Source organism: Rhinoraja longicauda, chromosome 38 (genome assembly GCF_053455715.1).
Source record: "Rhinoraja longicauda isolate Sanriku21f chromosome 38, sRhiLon1.1, whole genome shotgun sequence".
Lineage (NCBI taxonomy): Eukaryota > Metazoa > Chordata > Chondrichthyes > Rajiformes > Arhynchobatidae > Rhinoraja > Rhinoraja longicauda.
The window spans coordinates 12,646,889-12,671,367 of NC_135990.1; the positions used below are offsets into that span (position 1 = coordinate 12,646,889).

Genomic DNA, 24,479 nt, shown 5'->3' on the forward strand with positions numbered 1-24,479 from the left:
TATAAAATTATAAAAGGACTGGACAAGCTAGATGCAGGAAAAATGTTACCAATGTCGGGGGAGTGCAGAACCAGGGGCCACAGTCTAAGAATAAAGGGAAGGCCATCTAAAACTGAGATGAGAAAAAACATTTTCACCCAGAGAGTTGTGAATTTGTGGAATTCTCTGCCACAGAGGGCAGTGGGGGCCAATTTACTGAAAGAATTTAAAAGAGAGTTAGGTATCACAAAATGCTGGAGCAACTCAGCAGGTCAGGCAGCATCTAGGAGAGAAGGAATGGGCGACGTTTCGGGTCGAGACCCTTCTTCAGACTGAAGAGAGTTAGATAGAGCTCGTATTGAAACATATAAGATTATTAAGGGATTGGACACGCTAGAGGCAGGAAACATGTTCCCAATGTTGGGGGAGTCCAGAACCAGGGGCCACAGTTTAAGAATAAGGGGTAGGCCATTTAGAACGGAGTTGAGGAAAAACGTTTTCACTGTAAATCTGTGGAATTCTCTGCCTCAGAAGGCAGTGGAGGCCAATTCTCTGGATGCTTTCAAGAGAGAGTTAGATAGAGCTCTTAATGATAGCGGAGTCAGGGGGTATGGGGAGAGGGCAGGAACGGGGTATTGATTGTGGATGATCAGCCATGATCACATTGAATGGTGGTGCTGGCTCAAAGGGCCGAATGGCCTCCTCCTGCACCTATTGTTTATTGTCTATCTTACACACTAGGGACAATTTTTTTATTTATACTAAGCCAATTAACCGACAAACCTGTACATCTTTGGTACGTCTCTATTGTCACAAACGCACAGTGAAATCCTTTTATTTTCTCATATATATATCTCAACATTGTAGCGTAACATTTCCTTATACAAAGTCCAATGTCCACAACAGGTTAGAGGTGAATCCAACAGTACCTCAGCTTATGGAAAGGCCGTTCAGAAGGATGAATCTTTGGAATTCTCTACCCAAGGTGTCTTTGGCAGGGGCAGTTACACAGTACAGTGGAGGTAGAGGTGCAGGGTTTTTAGATAGTAGGAGAATCGAAGGATATGGGTTTAATGCAAGAAACAGGCAGAGTTAAAAGTTCAGCCAAGATTTTACTAAATGGTCCAAAATGGGCGACTCGGTGGCGCAGCGGTAGAGTTGCTGCCTCACAGCGCCAGAGACCCAGGTTCGATCCTGACTACGGGTGAGGCCGTACAGAGTTTGTACGTTCTCCCCGTGACTGCGTGGGTTTTCCCCGGGTGATCCGGTTTCCTCCCACACTCTAAAGACGTACAGGTTTGTAGGTTAATTGGCTTTGGTGTAAATGTAAATGGTCCCTCGTGCACGTGGGATAGTGTTGGTGTGTGGGGATCGCTGGTCGGTGCAGACTCTGCGAAAACAAGTCCTTTGGCCCGCCATGTCTCTCTAAACTAAACTAAATAGTCAAACAGCCTGCTACTGCATCTATTTCTTACAGTAATCTATTTTAGTCTGAGCTATTCAAAGCACTGGGTTGGATACTGAACAGTATGATACTATTCTATTTTTTTCAAGGTGATCACAGGTGGTTTTCCCGAGTGCTGAATATCTATTTGAGATCATCTGACTGATGATTTATTCAGTATTCTTACATAATAACAACCCATTCTTTATCAACTCTGCTTTACAAATGAATAACTGTGTTCTATAGAAGATCATAGTTCTATAGAAGATCGTTGCTTATTTGACTAGTTGACAAATAATTAATTACTACCTGCCAGAACTTTTGATATCCTGAAGGATTTAGCGTGTAGCTTCACTGGTAAATCTGAGAAATTTTGTGCATGGTAGGAATTTTTTGCAGTTGCCATTTTTAAATGAGCGGCACGGTGGCGCAGCGGTCGAGCCACTGCCTCACAGCGCCAGAGACCCAGGTTCAATCCTGACTACGGGTGCCGTCTGTACGGAGTTTGTACGTTCTCCCCGTGACCTGCGCTGGTTTTCTCCTAGATATTCGGTTTCCTCTCACACGCCAAAGATGTACAGGTTTGTAGGTTAATTGCCTTGGTATAAATGTAAATTAGACAATAGACTATAGACAATAGACAATAGACATAGGTGCAGGAGGAGGCCATTCAGCCCTCCGAGCCAGCACCGCCATTCAATGTGATCATGGCTGTGTAAGAAAATAACTGCAGATGCTGGTACAAATCGAAGGTATTTATTCACAAAATGCTGGGGTTACTCAGCAGGTCAGGCAGCATCTCAGGAGAGAAGGTCAGTCTGAAGAAGGGTCTCGACCCGAAACGTCGCCCATTCCTTCTCTCCTGAGATGCTGCCTGACCTGCTGAGTTACTCCAGCATTTTGTGAATAAATACCTTCAATGTGATCATGGCTGATCAATTGGTCCTAGTGTGTGCAGGGTAGTGTTAGCGTGTGGGGATCGCTGGTCGGTGCGGACTTGATGGGCCGAAGGGCTTGTTTCCACGCTGTATCTCTGAACTAAACTAAAATATTTCAATTGTAGATATGAATGTGGTCTTCACAGTGGCTTGTCACAATGATGATGTATTCCCAGAGTCCGTGCTCAACTTAATGCCCCCTCTCTGGGAGACTCCTCCAGAACTATTTGAATAACATTTTACATATTCTTATTCCACTGACATGTTTTGAACTGGATCTCTAAGTTAATGTGCCCTGTTTCTATGCTTGGACATCCTCAAATGTACGTTATAAATATAATTTAGGAACTATACTGTCCAAGTTCCCAAATTGTAGGAGCAGATTTAGGCCATTCGGCCCATCGAGTCTATTCTGCCATTCAATCATGGCTGATCTATTTTTCCCTCTCAACCCCATTTCTCCTGCCTTCTCCCCACAACCCTTGACACCCTCACTAATCAAGAATTTGTCAATCTCTGCCTTAAAAATACCCAATGACTTGGCCTTCACAGTCATCCATGGTAATGACTTCCACAGGTTCACCACCCTCTGACTAAAGAAACTCCTCCTCATCTCCATTTTGAGATTCAGGTTAAACTGTATACTAATTAACAAAGAACAGCATAAAGAGCCTGCAGTTTATTAACATGTTACATTAGTACATGTGTTTATTCACAAAATGCTGGAGTAACTCAGCGGGTCAGGCAGCATCTCAGGAGAGAAGGAATGGGTGACGTTTTGGGTCGAGACCCTTCTTCAGTCTGAAGAAGGGTCTCGACCCGAAACGTCACCCATTCCTTCTCTCCTGAGATGCTGCCTGACCTGCTGAGTTACTCCAGCATTTTGTGAATAAATACCTTCGATTTGTACCAGCATCTGCAGTTATGTTCTTACATTAGAACATGTGTGCTAAGTTGGGCACCATTTTGGTTCATTCGTGATTTCAGTCTACATGCAATGCTTGTTAAACAATACCATGGACTATTACAGACTAGATTTCTAATTGTGTATTTGTGCACTGTGTCTTGTTTGCTGCAGTCTTTCATTTCACTGTTTTTCCGTATAAGTTTAGTTTAGAGATACAGCGTGGAAACAGGCCCTTCGGCCCACTGAGTCTATGCCGACCAGCGATCACCCGTACACTCACACTATCCTGTGCACTGGGGACTATTTACAGAAGTCAATTAACCTACAGACTTGCACATCTTTGGAATGTGGGAGGAAACCGGAGCACCCAGAGAAAACCCACATGGTCACGGGGAAAACGCACAAACTGTGTACAGACAGAACCCGCAGTCAGGATGGAACCCGGGTCTCTGGCGCTGTGAGTCAGTCAATGAAAGGAAGCATGCAGGTACAGCAGGCAGTGAAGAAAGCCAATGGAATGTTGGCCTTCGTAACAAGAGGAGTTGAGTATAGGAGCAAAGAGGTCCTTCTGCAGTTGTACCGGGCCCTGGTGAGACCGCACCTGGAGTACTGTGTGCAGTTTTGGTCTCCAAATTTGAGGAAGGGTATTCTTGCTATGGAGGGCGTGCAGCGTAGGTTCACTAGGTTAATTCCCGGAATGGCGGGACTGTCGTATGTTGAAAGGCTGGAGCGATTGGGCTTGTATACACTGGAATTTAGAAGGATGAGGGGGGATCTTATTGAAACATATAAGATAATTAGGGGATTGGACACATTAGAGGCAGGAAACATGTTCCCAATGTTGGGGGAGTCCAGAACAAGGGGCCACAGTTTAAGAATAAGTGGTAGGCCATTTAGAACGGAGATGAGGAAGAACTTTTTCAGTCAGAGAGTGGTGAAGGTGTGGAATTCTCTGCCTCAGAAGGCAGTGGAGGCCAGTTCGTTGGATGCTTTCAAGAGAGAGCTGGATAGAGCTCTTAAGGATAGCGGAGTGAGGGGGTATGGGGAGAAGGCAGGAACGGGGTACTAATTGAGAGTGATCAGCCATGATCGCATTGAATGGCGGTGCTGGCTCGAAGGGCTGAATGGCCTCCTCCTGCACCTATTGTCTATTGTGAGGCAGCAACTCTACCGCCGCGCCACCGTGACATCATGGTTATTGGTGTGGAAACCCTTGGAATTTATTCAATAGTGAAACAGTCTCCAGCAAGCAGGGCAATCGGTGATTCCTCGGGCTTATAAATCTTTTGTTCTCGTTTCTGGAGCCATTCTGATGCGGGGTTAACAAGCTAACATTCACGCTACAAGTCCATAGAGTTTCTGTGGCATTAATGATTCCGGGCCAATATGAAAACGTGTTTCAACCAAGGTACCGGAGGATTATTAAATTATTTAATTTGGCTTCTCTTTGCACAGTTAATATTTTATAATAAATAATTTACCTTTTGTAAAGTAAATGCAAAAGTGATATCATGCGACCTAATGAATCAAATTCAACTCTGAGAATCCCGTTCTCCATGGTGACAGAGCCACCTTCCTGCAACAGGAACAAACATGCACAGATGTAAACACAACATATCCACAGGGCAGGGAGCAAGGGAGAGGGGATGAGGGAACCAGGCCGGATCACGGGATGAGGAGAAAGCACATCGAGGCACCTCGCGTTTTACACACAGGTCACGTTTCTGCAAAGCAACGTCTAATTCAAAACCCCGTAAATTAAACATGTACATTAAACATTACAATTAAACAGGCATAGCTTTGAGTGCGTGACTTCAAAAATGCAGTGGTAAATTAGGTGCCGGTGTTAATTAAACAAGCGCGTTATTTCAAAAACACATAAATCAAACACGTGTGGAACGTGAGACGCCCGTTTAAAGACATGAGATGCAAGAGCTTCGAGAGGATATGAGGAACGGGATCAAGAGGAGTTCTGGGTCAACAAGTCCATGGTTGTTGGCCTCAGCTCCACTTCCTGGCTGACCTCAACCCTTGATTCCCCTGCAGTCCAGAACTCTAGTAATCCCAATGTGCTTGACTGGAGTTAATGATGTGGTTAGCATCCAGAGTCATGTAGATGCAGCCCCCATCAGCTACAGGTGAATCCCCAGTCTTTAGTTCTATAACTTTATCCAGTAATTGGTTCTCTTGAGATAAAAGGCACTTTTACACAGGTACATGGATAGGAAAGTTAAGAGGGATATGGGACGAATGGGACTAGTTTAGATGGGGCATCTTGGTCGGATGGACGGGATGAGCCAAAGGGCCTGTTTCTGTGCTGTATGCCTTCCTGCAGGTTTTATTTCAACCAAACACAATCTTTCCTTAGTTAGCCATAAACAGAGTGAAACACAGAGCACTCAACTTACTCAGTGGGTCAGGCAGCATCTATGGATGGAATGGATGGGTGATGTTTCAGGTCAGGACTCTTCTTCAAACTCCAGTGTGGACCTGAAACATTGACTGTCCATTCCCTCCAGAGATGCTGCCCGGCCCGTTGAGTTATTCCCGTGGGTGGCGTTTCGGGTCGAGACCCATTCCTTCTCTCCAGAGATGCTGCCTGTCACGCTGAGTTACTCCAGCTTTTTGTGTCTATCTTCTGTGGATGGTCTACGTTCTAAGGTGAAAGGTGGAATCAACAAAAGATGAAGCAGTAACCACATGGGAGAGTGCACGGGGTGAAACAGGTAAGAGAGAGGACGCAGATATTTATCGTTAGAAGGAAGTATCTTAACAAATTATGTCATAATTACCTGTGCGGTGACAATGACAGGATGCGGTGGGACCATGGGGGTGGTCACAGTGGCAAATCCTACACTGGGTACCTTTATCAGGGCTGCAAATGACATAGAATGTAACTGCAGTATCACAAGACTGCTCCCTTATGCTTTAATGTGCTCGAGTATGGTATCCATTACAATAAACTGATCAGCAGATGTGAAAAACCATAACTCTGCGTTGCGCAAACAGATCAATCAACTTGGAACAGGTGCACGCGGATAATTTCAGCTGAACCTACTCTGAGGAATCACTTTCTGGGAGGTACGGAAGTCGCTGCCTCACAGCGCCAGAGACCCAGGTTTGATCCTGACTACGGGTGCTGTCTGTACGGAGTTTGTACGTTCTACCTGTGACCGCGTGGGTTTCCTCCCACCCTCCAGACGTACAGTTTCCTCCCACGCTCCAGACACATGGCATCCCTGTGTGGACCTCAGCTGCACGGAGGCAGAGAGGAAAGCTCTTCAGCGGGTAGTCCATAGAGCTCAGAGGACCATCGGAACACAGCTACCAGCCTTGGAGGGCATCTACAACACACGATGCCTCAGAAAAGCCACCAGCATCCACAAAGACTCCTCACACCCCTGCAACAGTCTGTTTGAACTTCTACCATCGGGCAGACGATACAAGGCCTTCTACGCCCGCACCTCCAGACTCAGGAACAGCTTCATCCCCAGGGCCATAGCTGCTATGAACCGGTCCTGCTGAGCTGGATGGTCACATCGCACAGTGAACCGGCACAGACCTACTTGCACTTTATTCTGTTTTAAAACTGTTCTAATTTGTTTCATTGGGTTGTTTAAATTAATACTGACCAGCTAATTCATTTATTGCATCGTATGGGAGGCGCATTCCCAATCTCGTTGTACCTCTGTACAATGACAATAAAGATATATTGTATTGTTAATTGGCTTCTGTAAATTGTCCCTGGTGGGTAGGATAGAACTAGTGTACGAGTAATTGTTGGTCGGCACGGACTCGATGGGCCGAAGGGCCGGTTTCCGCACAGTATCTTTAAACTAAACTAAAGAAGCAAATACCGTCTTGTACAGAGGCTGGAAGGAGAAAATTAGGCGCTGTGGATACGACAAATGCTTATGGACACTGAACACAAGGGGATATTAGTATTTGGATATATTCCAGAATTAAGCCCGGAGGAGCGATCAATTCGGCAGGGAGAGGTCAGAGGAAACCAGTGGATGTGTGGGTAGGTTTGAGAGCTGGAATCTGTTGCCGTAGCAGTGATGTGCAGGCACAACGCCAATGGGGGTGAAAGTGGAAACGAAATCCTGGGAAAATGAAGTTGCCTCCAGAAAATGAAGTGCTCCGACTCTCCCATGGGAAAGCACTCCAGTCAGCATGGGAAGTACAGCAGTTTGCCAGTCAGAGAGAGAGACATCATTAACCGCAGGGATCGGGCCTCCAGTGACTGAAGGAATCATCACCGCACAATGTGCCAGATATTCACCCATCATTAATTCTGAACAATCAGATTGTGGATTATCATGTGTAGGAAGGAACTGCAGATGCTGGTTTAAACCGAAGATAGACACAAAAAGCGGGACAGGCAACATCTCCGGATAGAAGGAATGGGTGACGTTTCGGGTCGGAACCCTTCTTCAGACTGAAGAAGGGTCTTGAGCCGAAACGTTACCCATTCCATTTCTCCAGAGATGCTGCCAGTCCCGCTGAGTTACTCCAGCTTTTTGGTCTATCTGTGGATTATCAGAGTTTTACTATATTCTAGATTTAGAGATACAGCGCGGAAACAGGCCCTTCAGCCCACCGGGTCCGCGCCGCCCAGCGATCCCCGCACATTAACACTATCCTACACACCCTAGGGACAATTTTTACATTTGCCCAGCCAATTAATCTACAAACCTGTACGTCTTTGGAGTGTGGGAGGAAACCGAAGATCTCGGAGAAAACCCACGCAGGTCACGGGGAGAACGTACAAACTCCGTACAGACGGCGCCCGTGGTCGGGATCGAACCTGTGTCTCCGGCGCTGCATTCGCTGTAAGGCAGCAACTCTACCGCTGCGCCACCGTGCCGCGTATTTGAACTATTTCCTATTCTGAACTATTTCCAATTGATTGATTGAGTTATTGAAAGTTACAGCATGGATATGTTGTACGGTAACACTGGTCATGTCAGAACCCCTTGGGACATGGGGTTCCAGTCAAATATAGCCACTGCTGCAAAGGCTTGGTCTCCACCAGTGATTTTATAAAATATTAAACAAATATGAAATAGGATCACCCAAATCTTGATCTGGCCTTTAAAGGACACAGAGTGCTGTAGTACCTCAGTGGGTCAGGCAGCATCTCTGGAGATGCATGGGAGAACAATCTCGACCCAAAACGTCACCTATCTATCTTCTCCAAACAAGCTCCCTGACCCGATGAGTTACTTCAGCACTTTGTGTCCATCTTAGGTATAAAACAGCATCCGCAGTTCCTTTTTATTACATTTTGACTGGTCCACTGCAAAATCTCTTCAGGGAATTCCCCCTTTGAAGTAGTTCCTCCAGCATTTTGTGTCCTTTTGTGTATTAGCCAGTATCTTGCTATTGGGGGCGTGCAGCGTAGGTTTACTAGGTTATATGTTGAAAGACTGGAGCGACTAGGCTTGTATACACTGGAATTTAGAAGGATGAGAGGGGATCTTATCGAAACGTATAAGATTATTAAGGGGTTGGACTTGTTAGAGGCAGGAAATATGTTCCCAATGTTGGGGGAGTCCAGAACAAGGGGCCACAGTTTAAGAATAAGGGGTAGGCCATTTAGAACTGAGATGAGGAAAAACTTTTTCAGTCAGAGAGTTGTGAATCTGTGGAATTCACTGCCTCAGAAGGCAGTGGAGGCCAATTCGCTGAATGCATTCAAGGGAGAGCTAGATAGAGCTCTTAAGGATAGCGGAGTCAGGGGGTATGGGGAGAAGGCAGGAATGGGGTACTGATTGAGAATGATCAGCCATGATCACATTGAATGGCGGTGCTGGCTCGAAGGGCCGAATGGCCACCTATTGTCTGTTATCTGTAGCTGTTTGTTTCTTTACTCTAAGTGTTTAGATGAGGCAGAGGTTGTATCTCCGGTATCTTTAAGGCATCCACTGGCACATACCTAGAACCTCCTCGCCCTCCAGACGAGGCATGGAGATGACCTCTGTCCGCTCCCACGGCAGGGTGTTGAGCACGTTGATGTTCCTCCCTGTCTCTTGCACACATCCACCCAAGAGACACTGAATGGCCTCTTTAAGAAGCTTGTCTCCATTGCTCTGAATTTCTACAAACAAGGAACAAAGGCAAGAAGATAATAAAAGGTCAGATCAAGAGAAGGAGAATTCTCATTCAGTGAATGCAGGTCAGGTGCCGGGCACAAGAGTCCCCTCTGCTCTGCTGGTTCATGGCCTCACTAAACCAGTGCCCTCAGATTAGATCAGGTCCATGCAAACCACACGGTCACACTAGTTCTATGTTATCCCACTTTCTCATCCACATATTTACACATATTTACAGAGGGCCAATTAACCTGCAAACCGGCACGTCTTTGGGATGTGGGAGGAGACCGGAGCAGCCAGGGGAAAGCCAAGGGGTCACGGGGAGAACGTGCAAACTCCACTCGGACAGCAACCGAGGTCAGGATCCAAGCCGAGTCCCTGGCGCCGCGAGGTGGCGGCTCTACCAGCTGCCCCAATGTGCCGCCCCTAAATTCATGCCAACCAAATCCCCAAGAAGGGAACTTTGGGGATTGAAGTGAGAGATTAACAATAAATCATCAACCACAGCACGAGGTCAAATGTGCAAGAGAAACAATTTTAATTATCAAACCCTTCTCTCAGTTCAACGTCAAGTTTTATTCAATAAAGTATCCGTGAAAATGTCCTCCTAAATCTATATAAATGAAAGTTAGTTCCCTTCCATATTATTTCACATATGCAGTGACACAAAATGCTGGAGTAACTCAGCATCTCGGGAGAGAAGGAATTGGTGATGTTTCAGGTTGAGACCCTTCTTCAGAATGACCAGCATATAACATATAACATATATAACATATAACAACTACAGCATGGAAACAGGCCTGTCCGGCCCTACCAGTCCACGCCGACCATTCTCCCTGACCTAGTCTCATCTACCTGCACTCAGACCATAACCCTCTAATCCCCTCTTATCCATATACCTATCCAATTTACTCTTAAATAATAAAATCGAGCCAGCCTCCACCACTTCCACCGGAAGCCCATTCCATACAGCCACAACCCTCTGAGTAAAGAAGTTCCCCCTCATGTTACCCCTAAACCTTTGTCCCTCAATTCTGAAGCTATGTCCCCTTGTTGGAATCTTCCCCACTCTCAAAGGGAAAAGCCTACCCACGTCAACTCTGTCCGTCCCTCTCAAAATTTAAAAAACCTCTATCAAGTCCCCCCTCAACCTTCTACGCTCCAAAGAATAAAGACCCAACCTGTTCAACCTCTCTCTGTAGCCTAAGTGCTGAAACCCAGGCAACATTCTAGTAAATCTCCTCTGTACCCTCTCCATTTTGTCGACAAAACTGCATCTGCAGTTTTTCCCCTTTAACCAACTTCTGCAGTTTTTTTCCTTTAACTAGCATCTGCAGTTTTCCCCTTTAACTAGCATCTGCAGTTTTTCCCCTTATCCAGCACCTGCAGTTTTTTCCTGCACATTACTCCTCTCCATTTTTGTGCAGGTTGACTTATGACAATAGACAATAGGTGCAGGAGGAGGCCATTCGGCCCTTCGAGCCAGCACCGCCATTCAATGTGATCATGGCTGATCATTCTCAATCAGTACCCCGTTCCTGCCTTCTCCCCATACCCCCTGACTCCGCTATCGTTAAGAGCTCTATCCAGCTCTCTCTTGAATGCATTCAGAGAATTGGCCTCCACTGCCTTCTGAGGCAGAGAATTCCACAGATTCACAACTCTCTGACTTAAAATGCATTTTAAAATCATATTGTTGCATTTCGGTACATATCACAATGAAACAGGCTTGACTCTCTTATGTACGATCAAGACACCTGGTTGTAAAACACTTGGCCGCCAATGAAGTAGTTTTGAGCTGTAACCAGTGTGGTATTGCTGAATACTGGACTGCCAACCTTGTCCACGGTGCTCCCAAAAGTAGCAACAAGGCAATGAAGAAGGCTCCTGACCCGAAACGTTACCTACCCATTTTCCCCAGAGATGCTGTAGAAATAAAGAACTGCGGATGCTGGTTTATACCAAAGATAGACACAAAGTGCTGGAGTAACTCAGCGGGTCAGGCAGCATCTCTCAGTCCGGAGTAGGATCCCAAACTGAAATGTCACCCATCCCTTTTCTCTAGAGATGATGCCTGACCCGCTGAGTTATTCCAGCACTTTGTGTCTATCTTCTCCAGAGAAGCTGCCTGACCTGCTGAGTTATTCCACCATTTTGTGTCCATCTTTGATATAAACCAGCATCTGCGGTTCCTTTTTTATTACATTTTGACTGCTCCACTGCAAAGTTTCTTCAGGGTATGTCTACTTTGAAGAAATGTCCTGCTCTCTCTGATGGGAGTTCTGTGAGACCCTCCCTCACTGCTCCCCCTCTGTGATTCCTGCACCTCTTCAGATCCAACAATCCATCAGGCAACCTCCCTGACGGAAGTCATCTGCTGCCAACCATGTTGTGTCCTGCCTCTTTTCGCTTCCAGTTTCTTTCCCCGCTCTCAGTCTGAAGAAGGGGTCCCGAACCGAAATGTCACCTCTCAATTTTCTCCGCAGATGCTGCCTGACCCACGGAGTTACTCCAGCATTTTGTGTCTATCTCTGGTACAAACCAGCAACGGCAGTTCTTTTTCACAGTAAGTGGATTGGTTGCAATCATAGTGTAGGAAGGAACTGCAGACGCTGGTTAAAACTGAAGATAGACACAAAAAGCTGGAGTAACTCAGCGGGACAGGCAGCATCTCTGGAGGAGAAATGGGTGACGTTTCGGGTCCAGACCCTTCTTCAGACAGATTGTAATCGTGTATTGTCTTTCTGCTGACTGTTTAGCACCCAACAAAAAGCTTTTCACTGCACCTCGGTACATTTGGCAATAAACTAAACAGATATTTTATTAGATCGGATAACCTGCTTGGATATTGGTTGGGGGAATGAATATTCATCAGGATTCTAGAGGTAATTCCCATGTTGTCCTTCAAAATAGCTCTGTAGGACTTTTGATGCCAAGCTCAGAGAGCAGACAAACGCAAGAGTCAAGACTCAGAAGTCTCTAAAGACATCAAAAGTGAACCTGAGCAACTATTTGAGAAGACAGCTCCACAGTCAGTGTTTGATTTTGTGGCTCAAATGAGATTTGAACTCAGCACCTTCAGAGTTAGAGACAGAATGTCTGTTGAATAATGCAGACATGATTAGCATCCGGTCACGGAGAAGGGTCTCGACCCGAAATGTCACCCATTCCTTCTCTCCCGAGATGCTGCCTGACCTGCTGAGTTACTCCAGCATTTTGTGCATAAATACCTCCGGTCATGGATAATCTGCAATTCCCCCACTGTAAGGCTAAAGTATTCAGCTAGGCCGCAGGCTTGTGCTTAACAACCTCACTATCTCAGTATCTCACTCCATACGAAACCTTCACCCACATAAAGTGCAATATTAAACCAGAGACACACAAGGAACTGAAGATGCTAGAATCATTACCAAAACACACAATGCTAGAGGATGTCAGCGGGTCAGGCGGCAACTGGAATGGCCAGGCAACGTTTTAGAAATATAGAAACATAGAAAATAGGTGCAGGACGAGGCCATTTGGCCCTTCGAGCCAGCACCGCCATTCATTGTGATCGTGGCTGATCATCCACAATCAGTAACCCGTGCCTGCTTTCTCCCCATATCCCTTGATACCACTAGCCCCTAGAGCTTTTATCTAACTCTCTTTTAAATTCATTCAGTGAATTGGCCTCCATTTCCTTCTGTGGCAGAGAATTCCGCAAATTCACAACTCTCTGGGTGAAAAGGTTTTTTCTCACCTCAGTTTGAAATGGCCTCCCCTTTATTCTCAGACTGTGTCCCCTGGTTCTGGACTCATCCAACATTGGGAACATTTTTCCTGCATCGAGCTTGTCTAGTCCTTTTATGATTTTATACGTATCTATAAGAGACCCTTCTTAACAACGATTGCAGTCGGAGGAAAAGTGGTGAGGGCAAGACAAAATATGTAGCAAGGAACTGCTGATGCTTGTTTAAATCGAAGATAGAGACACAAAATGCTGGAGTAACTCAGCGGGACAGGCAGCATCTCTGGAGAGGAAGAATGGGTGACGTTTCGGGTAGAGACCCTTCTTCTGACTAATGATCCCCCCCCCCCTCTCCCCTGACATCAGTCTGAAGAAGGGTCTCGACCCGAAACGTCACCCATTCCTTCTCTCCCCAGATGCTGCCTGTCCCGCTGAGTTACTCCAGCATTTTGTGTCTACCTAGGCATAGAGGGATAGTACTTAAAATTGGAAAATTTAATGTTCATACCAAAGATACACACAAAGTGCTGGAGTATCTCAATAGACAATAGACAATAGACAATAGACAATAGACAATAGGTGCAGGGGTAGGCCATTCGGCCCTTCGAGCCAGCACCGCCATTCAATGTGATCATGGCTGATCATTCTCAATTAGTACCCCGTTCCTGCCTTCTCCCCATACCCCCTGACTCCGCTATCCTTAAGAGCTCTATCTAGCTCTCTCTTGAATGTATTCAGAGAATTGGCCTCCACTGCCTTCTGAGGCAGAGAATTCCACAGATTCACAACTCTCTGACTGAAAAAGTTTTTCCTCATCTCAGTTCTAAATGGCCTACCCCTTATTCTTAAACTGTGGCCCCTTGTTCTGGACTCCCCCAACATTGGGAACATGTTTCCTGCCTTTAACGTGTCCAACCCCTTAATAATGTTATATGTTTCGATAAGATCCCCTTGGGACAGGCAGCATCTCTTATGCAAGCAATCACATCAGGAATAAGACATATTCCTAACAAATAACCAAAAATGCCAGGATTGCTATAACTACGATCGGGCAAATCTGCATTAGACAAGATATGAGTGGCCTTACCTTCATAGTACTTTACAGCATCTTCTACGACAGACTGGATACAGGTGCCAGGCAGTACATCGTGGAACTGATTGAGAAGCAATAGCCTGTGAAATGTCAGAATCGGTTTCAATAACAGCGAATTGACCCAACCAGTTTAATTACAATACTCAATGGGTAGGGAAACCTCTTCCCACTCCTCCTCAAGAGATCTATTCCACCCCTTTCTACATTTGAGGGGATCTTATAGAGACGTATAAAATTATAAAAGCACTGGACAAGCTAGATGCCGGAAAAATGTTCCCAATTTTGGGGGAGTCCAGAGCCAGGGGCCACAGTCTAAGAATAAAGGGGAGGCCATTTCAAACTGAGGTGAGAAGAAACTTTTTCGCCCAGAGAGTTGTGAATTTGTGGAATTCTCTGCCACAGAGGGCAGTGAAAGCCAAATCATTGGATGAATTTAAAAGAGAGTTAGATAGAGCTCTAGGGGCTAGTGGAATCAAGGGATATGGGGAGAAGGCAGGCACGGGTTACTGATTGTGGATGATCAGCCATGATCACAATGAATGGCGGCGCTGGCTCGAAGGGTCAAATGGCCTCCTCCTGCACCTATTTTCTATGTTTCTATCATGTATTTCTTTAATCATCTTAAGTTCTAGAGGGTACCAGTGGTTTGGAAAAGCACACAGATGTAACAAAGAAGGGAAAATGTGGTAAATTATGAAGTTGTCATCGTAAAATTTGCTGGAAAATGATAAGAGTCTATAATCAAGGAAGAACTCGCCATTTATAGAAGTTCAACATGGATTTGTGAAAGGAAAGTCATGTTTGGCCCATTTGCTGGTGGTCTTTGAGGATAACAAGGAGTCATGAGAGAGGACCCTGTAGATGTAATGTATTTGGATTTTTAGAAAGCATTCAATAAGGTGCTAGCTCATGGTATTGGGAGAAGACTATGAACATGGATGAAAGACAAATGATTAAATAGAAGACTGTTGGAATAAATCACATTGGAAAGATGTGACTAGTGGAGCATCCCGAGACTAGGTTCTGGGCCCCCAACTATTACTGATCATGATTATGACCATTTAACAAATTTCAGGAGAGTCGAGGGCAGGGTGTTCACATGATACAAAGCTGGGTGGGAGGAGATGCTGCACCGAGAATTACATAATGGGGGATTTAAACAAATATCTTAGAAGGTCATAAGTGATAGGAGCAGAATTAGGCCATTTGGCCCATCAAATCTACTCCGCCATTCAATCATGGCTTATCTATCTCTCCCTCCTAACCTCATTCACTGGCCTTCTCCCAGAAAACCCCTGACACCCGTTTTATGGCCTCCAAATCGCGAGAGTGGGCGACGAAGGTAAATTTGGCAAAACGTGAAACGTTTAAAGCCACTACAGACTCTTCGGCCCAACTTGCCCACACCAACCAACATGTCCCAGCTACACCAGTCCCACCTGCCTGCGCTTGGTCCATATCTAAGTATTTCATCTATGCCACAGCACAACATACGGTTACAAAAAGCCTGAGCAAGCTCAACTCCAAGCATCGTGACTCAGATGTTGATATGTCATCGAGACATCTAAAAGAGCTGTATACAGTCATAGAGTCATAGGGTGATGCAGTGTGGAAACAGGCCCTTCATAGTCATAGAGTGATACAGTGTGGAAACAGGCCCTTCATAGTCATAGAGTGATAGGGTGATACAGTGTGGAAACAGGCCCTTCATAGAGTCATAGAGTGATGCAGTGTGGAAACAGGCCCTTCATAGTCATAGAGTGATAGGGTGATACAGTGTGGAAACAGGCCCTTCATAGAGTCATAGAGTGATACAGTGTGGAAACAGGCCCTTCATAGAGTCATAGAGTCATAGAGTGATACAGTGTGGAAACAGGCCCTTCATAGAGTCATAGAGTCATAGAGTGATGCAGTGTGGAAACAGGCCCTTCATAGAGTCATAGAGTCATAGAGTGATGCAGTGTGGAAACAGGCCCTTCATAGTCATAGAGTCATAGAGTGATACAGTGTGGAAACAGGCCCTTCATAGAGTCATAGGGTGATACAGTGTGGAAACAGGTCCTTCATAGTCATAGAGTGATAGGGTGATACAGTGTGGAAACAGGCCCTTCATAGAGTCATAGAGTGATGCAGTGTGGAAACAGGCCCTTCATAGTCATAGAGTCATAGAGTGATACAGTGTGGAAACAGGCCCTTCATAGTCATAGAGTGATAGGGTGATACAGTGTGGAAACAGGCCCTTCATAGAGTCATAGAGTCATAGAGTGATGCAGTGTGGAAACAGGCCCTTCATAGTCATAGAGTCATAGAGTGATACAGTGTGGAAACAGGCCCTTTATAGTCATAGAGTCATAGAGTGATACAGTGTGGAAACAGGCCCTTCATAGTCATAGAGTCATAGAGTGATACAGTGTGGAAACAGGCCCTTCATAGAGTCATAGAGTGATGCAGTGTGGAAACAGGCCCTTCGGCCCAACTTGCCCACACCAGCCAACATGTCCCAGCTAAACCAGTCCCACCTACCTGCGCTTGGTCCATATCCCTCCAAACCTGCCCTATCCATGTATCTGTCTAACTGTTTCTTAAATGTTGGGATAGTCCCAGCTCCAACTACCTCCTCTGGCAGCTCGTTCCATTCACCCTTTGCGTGAAGAAGTTACCCCTCAGATTCCTGTTAAGTCTTTTCCCCTTCATCTTGAAGCTATGTCCTCGATTCCCCTACTCTGAGCAAGAGGCTCTGTGCATCCAGGCATGCATATTAAAACTCAAATGAAAGTTCATGAAACAAGTGTTACCTCCACAGTTGCTGCAGCTGGGAACGTGGATACTGGAATGCCTCCTTTTGCACCACAGCCAGGCTGCTCACTATTTCAATGCTACGGAGGATGCATTCACATTTACGATTGCCTTTCTTAATCTAAAGCAAATAAAAAAGAGTTTAGAAAAGAAAATGGAGGCAGGATGGAGGAAAAGATTCAAGCCCTGGGAGACAATAGTGCCGGGCCCTTGGCAGATCACAAGCTCCAAGCCCTCACCAGGTGCAGCATCATCCAGCCTCAACAGCATCCACAGTGCCTTCTCCTCGTGAGGACAATCCCAAATGGATTTATGTGAGCGGATGCCTAATGCTCTGCACAAACCCGATGGGCTGGAGTGTTCGGAGTGATTTCCATGCTGCATGACTAACCTCTGGACACAACCTGTTCTAACCATGTCTTTGGAAAGAACTGCAGATGCTGGTTTAAATCGAAGGTAGACACAAAATGCTGGAGTAGCTCAGCGGGACAGGCAGCATCTCTGGAGAGAAGGAATGGCTGGCGTTTCAGGTCGAGACCCTTCGTCGAAGCACTGTGGTGCAGATGGTGGGATCACTGCTTCACAGCCAGAGATCCAGGTGAGATCCTGAGCTCGGGTGCTGTCTGTGTGGAGTTTGCACGTTCTCCCCGTGACAGTGCGGGTTTCCTCCAGTTTCCTCCCACATCCCAAAGACGTCTTGGTTTGTAGTTTAAGAAAATAACTGCAGATGCTGGTACAAATCGATTTATTCACAAAATGCTGGAGTAACTCAGCAGGTCAGGCAGCATCTCGGGAGAGAAGGAATGGGTGACGTTTCGGGTCGAGACCCTTCTTCAGACTGATTTATAGTTTAATTGGCTACTGGAAATAGCCCCTAGAGTGTAGCACTGTGGTAGAACCGGGAGATTTAATGAGAACGTGGGGGAGAATAAAAGCTGGGATTAATGTAGGATTATTGTACAAGTGCAGCCAACATTTGGCACTGATGGACTGAGGTCTTGTTGTTACTCCAGCATTTTGTGAATAAATACCTTCGATTTGTACCAGCATCTGCAGTTATTTTCTTATACTTCCTGTTTCCATGCTGTCGCCCTGCAGGACTATGTCAATCTCTTGCCTCATCTCCACCCCATTCATTTTAATCTGCAGTTTCTCTTCCCCAAAGACTTTTCAGACACAAAGCATTAAAACAATCTCAATCATGGACTAAACCTGCTACCCTCTGCTTGTTTATATTTGTTGGAATTTGTGTAGGTCTCAAGAAGGGTCTCAGGAAAGAAGGAATGGGCGACGTTTCGGGTCGAGACCCTAAGGGGCTCGACCCGAAACGTCACCCATTCCTGAAGACAGGTCTCGACCCGAAACGTCACCCATTCCTTCTCTCCCGAGATGCTGCCTGTCCCGCTGAGTTACTCCAGCATTTTGTGTCTACCTTCGATTTAAACCAGCATCTGCAGTTTTTTTCCCTAGGTGTCTGATTCCATGCTCTGAAACAAGCAGCTGTCCTCGATTTTTGACAGGAGCTGGGGAACATTTGAAATGGCATTGAAAGACACAAAGCCAGTTCGCTGGGTAAATTAACAAATGGACAATTTTGTCTAATTCAGAACATTGCAGAAACCCTCATCCACGCCTTCATCACCTCCCGTCTGGACTACTGCAACAGCCTCCTCTATGGCGCACCCTCAAAAATCATCAATAAACTTCAATACATTCAAAACTCCGCTGCCCGTCTACTCACACACACCTCGATCCGTGACCATATCACCCCCGTCCTTTATAAACTCCACTGGCTCCCCATCCCCCAGAGAATCCAGTACAAAATCCTCCTCATAACCTACAAAGCCCTCCATAACCTGGCCCCATCCTACCTGACCGACCTCCTCCACAGGCACACTCCCACCTGCACCCTCCGCTCTGCCGCTGCCAATCTCCTATCCCCCCACATCCGGACTAAACTCAGATCCTGGGGGGACAGGGCTTTCTCCATCGCTGCTCCCACCCTATGGAACTCACTACCCCAAACCGTTAGAGACTCCCCCACACTCACCACATTCAAAACATCGCTGAAGTCTCACCTGTTCAGTACTGCCTTCAACCACTGAAGGTCACCTCACCTACTGTCTCCTTTCTCTGTTCATTTATTTATTTACTTATTTATCTATTTATTAATTTCCCTATGTTCTCAAAATCTCTGTAAAGCGTCTTTGAGTATATGAAAAGCGCTATATAAATAAAATGTATTATTATTATTATTATTATTATTATTGTAAATTTCATCCAGGAAAAAAGATGGACCTTTTCTGAAAGAGCAATTAAGTGATTGACTGATTCATCAATAGTTCTGGCTAACTGTTTACACGAGGAAACTCAATTACAAGAGAATACACAGATTAAATGTTAAATATTAACACAATACACACCAAAATCATGGCAACAGGACGAAAGGTGGGTGCACGGCTAGTGTGTGTGTGTGTGTACACAAGCTTGTTAATGGTATGTTGTGTCATGTTATCGGTCACAGAAACACTGGTGACCCACACCACCCTGGCCACCCACACCACCCTGGCCACCCACACCACCCTGGCCACACACACCACCCAGGCCACACACACCACCCTGGCCACACACACCACCCTGGCCACCCACACCACCCTGGCCACACACACCACCCTGGCCACACACACCACCCTGGCCACACACACCACCCTGGCCACACACACCACCCAGGCCACACACACCACCCAGGCCACCCACACCACCCTGGCCACACACACCACCCAGGCCACACACACCACCCTGGCCACACACACCACCCTGGCCACACACACCACCCAGGCCACACACACCACCCAGGCCACCCACACCACCCTGGCCACCCACACCACCCAGGCCACCCACACCACCCAGGCCACACACACCACCCTGGCCACACACACCACCCAGGCCACCCACACCACCCTGGCCACCCACACCACCCAGGCCACCCACACCACCCAGGCCACCCACACCACCCTGGCCACACACACCACCCAGGCCACCCACACCACCCTGGCCACCCACACCACCCAGGCCACCCACACCACCCAGGCCACCCACACCACCCTGGCCACACGCACCACCCAGGCCACCCACACCACCCAGGCCACCCACACCACCCTGGCCACACGCACCACCCAGGCCACCCACACCACCCAGGCCACCCACACCACCCAGGCCACCCACACCACCCAGGCCACACACACCACCCAGGCCACCCACACCACCCAGGCCACCCACACCACCCTGGCCACACACACCACCCAGGCCACACACACCACCCAGGCCACCCACACCACCCTGGCCACACACACCACCCAGGCCACACACACCACCCAGGCCACCCACACCACCCTGGCCACCCACACCACCCAGGCCACCCACACCACCCAGGCCACCCACACCACCCTGGCCACCCACACCACCCAGGCCACCCACACCACCCAGGCCACCCACACCACCCTGGCCACACGCACCACCCAGGCCACCCACACCACCCAGGCCACCCACACCACCCTGGCCACACGCACCACCCAGGCCACCCACACCACCCAGGCCACCCACACCACCCAGGCCACCCACACCACCCAGGCCACACACACCACCCAGGCCACCCACACCACCCAGGCCACCCACACCACCCTGGCCACACACACCACCCAGGCCACACACACCACCCAGGCCACCCACACCACCCTGGCCACACACACCACCCAGGCCACACACACCACCCAGGCCACCCACACCACCCTGGCCACCCACACCACCCAGGCCACCCACACCACCCAGGCCACCCACACCACCCTGGCCACACACACCACCCTGGCCACACACACCACCCAGGCCACACACACCACCCTGGCCACACACTCATTTCACTCTGCCCACCGGGAAGAAGCTCTAGGAGCCTGAAAACTGTAACGTCCAGGTTCAGGAACAGCTTCTTCCCTACAGCCATCAGGTTATTAAACACTACAACCTCCAAAGCTCTGAACTACATAGACTTGGTGTGTGTGTGTGACAATAGATAATAGGTGCAGGAGTAGGCCATTCGGCCCTTCGCGCCAGCACTGCCATTCACTGTGATCATTCACTCACACTTTTAATATTTTTATAAAATGTTATATTTTCTTTTTATGTATATACACACAGCTTATTAATTCTGAATACACACACACATATATATACACACATGCACACACATATATACATACATACACACAGATATATATATATATACACATATATATATATAGACACACACATATATATACACACATAAACACATATATATATACACACATGCACACATATATATATATATATACACACATACACACAGATATATATACACACACAGCTTATTAATTCTGAATACACACATACACACATATATATATACACACATACACACATATATATATACACACATATATATATACACACACATATATACACACCCATATATATACACATACACACATATATATATGTACACACACACATACATATATATACACACACAGCTTATTAATTCTGAATACACACACACACATATAATATATACACACATACACACACACACACACACACAGATATACATACATATATACACACACATGCACACACACACAGAATTTTTCTTCTGTTTATTATATTGTTTACTGTGTACTATGTTTGCATATTCTGTTGTGCTGCTGCAAGTTACAATTTCATTGTTCTGTCTGGGACATCTGACAATAAAACACTCTTGACTCTTGAGGCAGTGGCACGCTTATTTTGCAATTCAATAAATTAGCATTGGTATGGGCCGGCTCGGGAACGAGAGAATGATTGACACTGGAGTTGCAAAGGACGCAGTAGGGAAGAGCACGCACCTTGGCCTGGGTGGTGTAGGAGCCGTTGTGCAGTTCCAGGAAGAGCTCGCCAGCCCAGGTACACAGCATGGTCGTGTCATCCTCCAGCGCGGAGAAGAACATGTCTGGAGTGGACTGTTGCACCCTGAGATGGGAAACATCCATCAGTACCAGGTACCATCACGGCTGACCTTTCCAACGTAACTCTGCCGCAAATGCATTAGATGAAGGTGGCCAAACATTGCCAGACTTTGCTACAGACTATCCATTAACTGAACTCTCGTAGGTCTCTACTACCACATAACGCATTGCTGCTTAGATCCTCAGAGTCATTGGATGTGCCAAATGCAACGGCTAACTTCTTACAGAGACACAAAAAGCTGGTGTAATTCAGCAGATCAGACAGCATCTCTGGAAAAAAGGAATAGGGTCTCGACCTGAAACGTCCGGACAGAAGGGTCTCAACCCGAAACGTCACCTATTCCCTTTCTCCAGAGATGCTGTCTGACCCGCTGAGTTACACCAACCTTTTGCGTCTATCTTCAGTTTAAACCAGCATCTGCAGTTCCTTCCGACTCCAGCTACATCCTATCTCTGTCCCGCCCCCTCCCCTGACATCAGTCTGAGGAAGGGTCTCGACCCGAAACGTCACCCATTCCTTCTCCCCAGAGATGCTGCCTGACCCGCTGAGTTACTCCAGCATTTTGTGACACCTTCGATTTGTAGGCTTTGCTGTGATAATGTAAGATGTCATGGGTTATATTTAATCGGTTTAGTTTAGTTTAGAGATTCAGCGGGGCAGCAGCACAGAAGCAGGCCACTCGGCCCACCGTGTCCGTGCCGACCAGCGATCCCCGCACATCAGCACTATCCCACACATACGAGGGCCGATCTACAATGATACCAAGCCAATTAACCGACAAACCTGTACGTCTTTGGGGTGTGGGAGGGAATCGGAACTCCCAGAGAAAACCCACGCAGGTCACGGGGAGAACGGAGAATGTGCGTGTCCCCTGTGACAGTGTGGGGTTCCTCTGGGTGCTCCAGGTTCCTCCCAAACCCCAAAGAGGTGCAGGTTTAATTGCTCGCTGTAAAATGTCACCTAATGTGTAGGCAGTGAACGCAATAGCATGGTAGTGTGGACTCAATGGGCCGAAGGGTTTGTTTCAAGGTGTAATTCTAAACTAAACATTGCACTGGTGCAGCAGGCTAGATAGAAGTGCTAGTTACCAATACATGGAACATCTAACCCAGATAACATTTCCACACCTTACCCTTCCTTATCTCTGTGTCTCCCACTCCCGACTCTCAGTCTGAAGAAGGGTCTCGATCCGAAACGTCACCCATTCCTTCTCTCCAGAGATGCTGCCTGTCCCGCTGAGTTACTCCAGCATTTTGTATCTATCTTCAGTGTAAACCAGCATCTGCAGTTCCTTCCTACACAGATTCCGTAAGTGGTCAGAACCCTGGGTTCCCAACTCACTGCACTTGTTAGTTACACAGTTCATAGAGTCATAGAGCAGAAACAGGCCATTCCTCCCAACTTGCCCATGCTGACCAAGATGCCCCATCTACACTAGTCCCACTCACCCATATCTCTCTGAACCATTCCTAGCTATATCGCTGTCCAAATGTCTTTTAGATGTTAAGTGTTTCGATGTTATATGTTTAGATGTTAAACATGTGCAGGGATCGCTGGTCGGCACGGACACGATGGGCCGAGTGGCTTGCTTCTGTGCTCCTGCCGCGCTGTATCTCTAAACTAAACGAAACTAAACTAAACCGATTAAATATAACCCATGGCATCTTGCATTACCACAGCAAAGCCTACAAATCGAAGGTGTCACAAAATGCTGGAGTAACTCAGCGGGTCAGGCAGCATCTCTGGAGAGAAGGAATGGGTGACGTTTCAGGTCGAGACCCTTCTTCAGACTGATGTCAGGGGAGGAGGCGGGACAGAGATAGAATGTAGTTGGAGTCGCAAGGAACTGCAGATGCTGGTTTAACATCTAAACATCTATATAGCTAAAATATCTTTTAGGCGTTCAATTTTTTTTTTAGATTTAGAGATACAGCGCGGAAACAGGCCCTTCGGCCCACCGGGTCCGCGCCGCCCAGCGATCCCCGCACACTAACACTATCCTACACACACTAGGGACAATTTTTTTTACATTTGCCCAGCCAATTAACCTACATACCTGTACGTCTTTGGAGTGTGGGAGGAAACCGAAGATCTTGGAGAAAACCCACGCAGGTCACGGGGAGAACGTACAAACTCCGTACAGACGGCGCCCGTAGTCAGGATCGAACCTGAGTCTCCGGCGCTGCATTCGCTGTAAGGCAGCAACTCTACCGCTGCGCCACCGTGTTGTTTTACATTTAAAAGTTGCATGAAGGATTTGGTAATCTGTGATCGATTTCATTTAATGATAATGATAAAAGAAAGCAGGGCACTCAATCTCTTCAGAGGGGTGCAGTGCTGCTGGAGCTCATGGGAGCGCCGCTCCGACACCTCTGTAAAAAAGCCAAAATAAACAGCGGGGAATTTAACAGCGGCCGCTCGGCACCAGTGACAGCTCCGGCACCTAAACAATTACCACTG

General features: G+C 47.1%; 1 protein-coding gene across 1 annotated transcript in view; it reads right to left on the reverse strand.

The window, feature by feature from the left end:
* Window positions 1–24,479, reverse strand: part of man2c1 (mannosidase, alpha, class 2C, member 1) — an 89,143-nt gene that overhangs the window by 26,109 nt on the left and 38,555 nt on the right. Inside the window, exons 13-18 of the mRNA XM_078429879.1 lie at window positions 21,899–22,022; window positions 16,982–17,103; window positions 14,181–14,266; window positions 9,210–9,371; window positions 6,061–6,143; window positions 4,750–4,844 (exon numbers count right to left, since the gene is read on the reverse strand). Coding sequence (XP_078286005.1) covers window positions 4,750–4,844; window positions 6,061–6,143; window positions 9,210–9,371; window positions 14,181–14,266; window positions 16,982–17,103; window positions 21,899–22,022 — 672 coding nt within the window. The remainder of the gene's footprint in view (window positions 1–4,749; window positions 4,845–6,060; window positions 6,144–9,209; window positions 9,372–14,180; window positions 14,267–16,981; window positions 17,104–21,898; window positions 22,023–24,479) is intronic.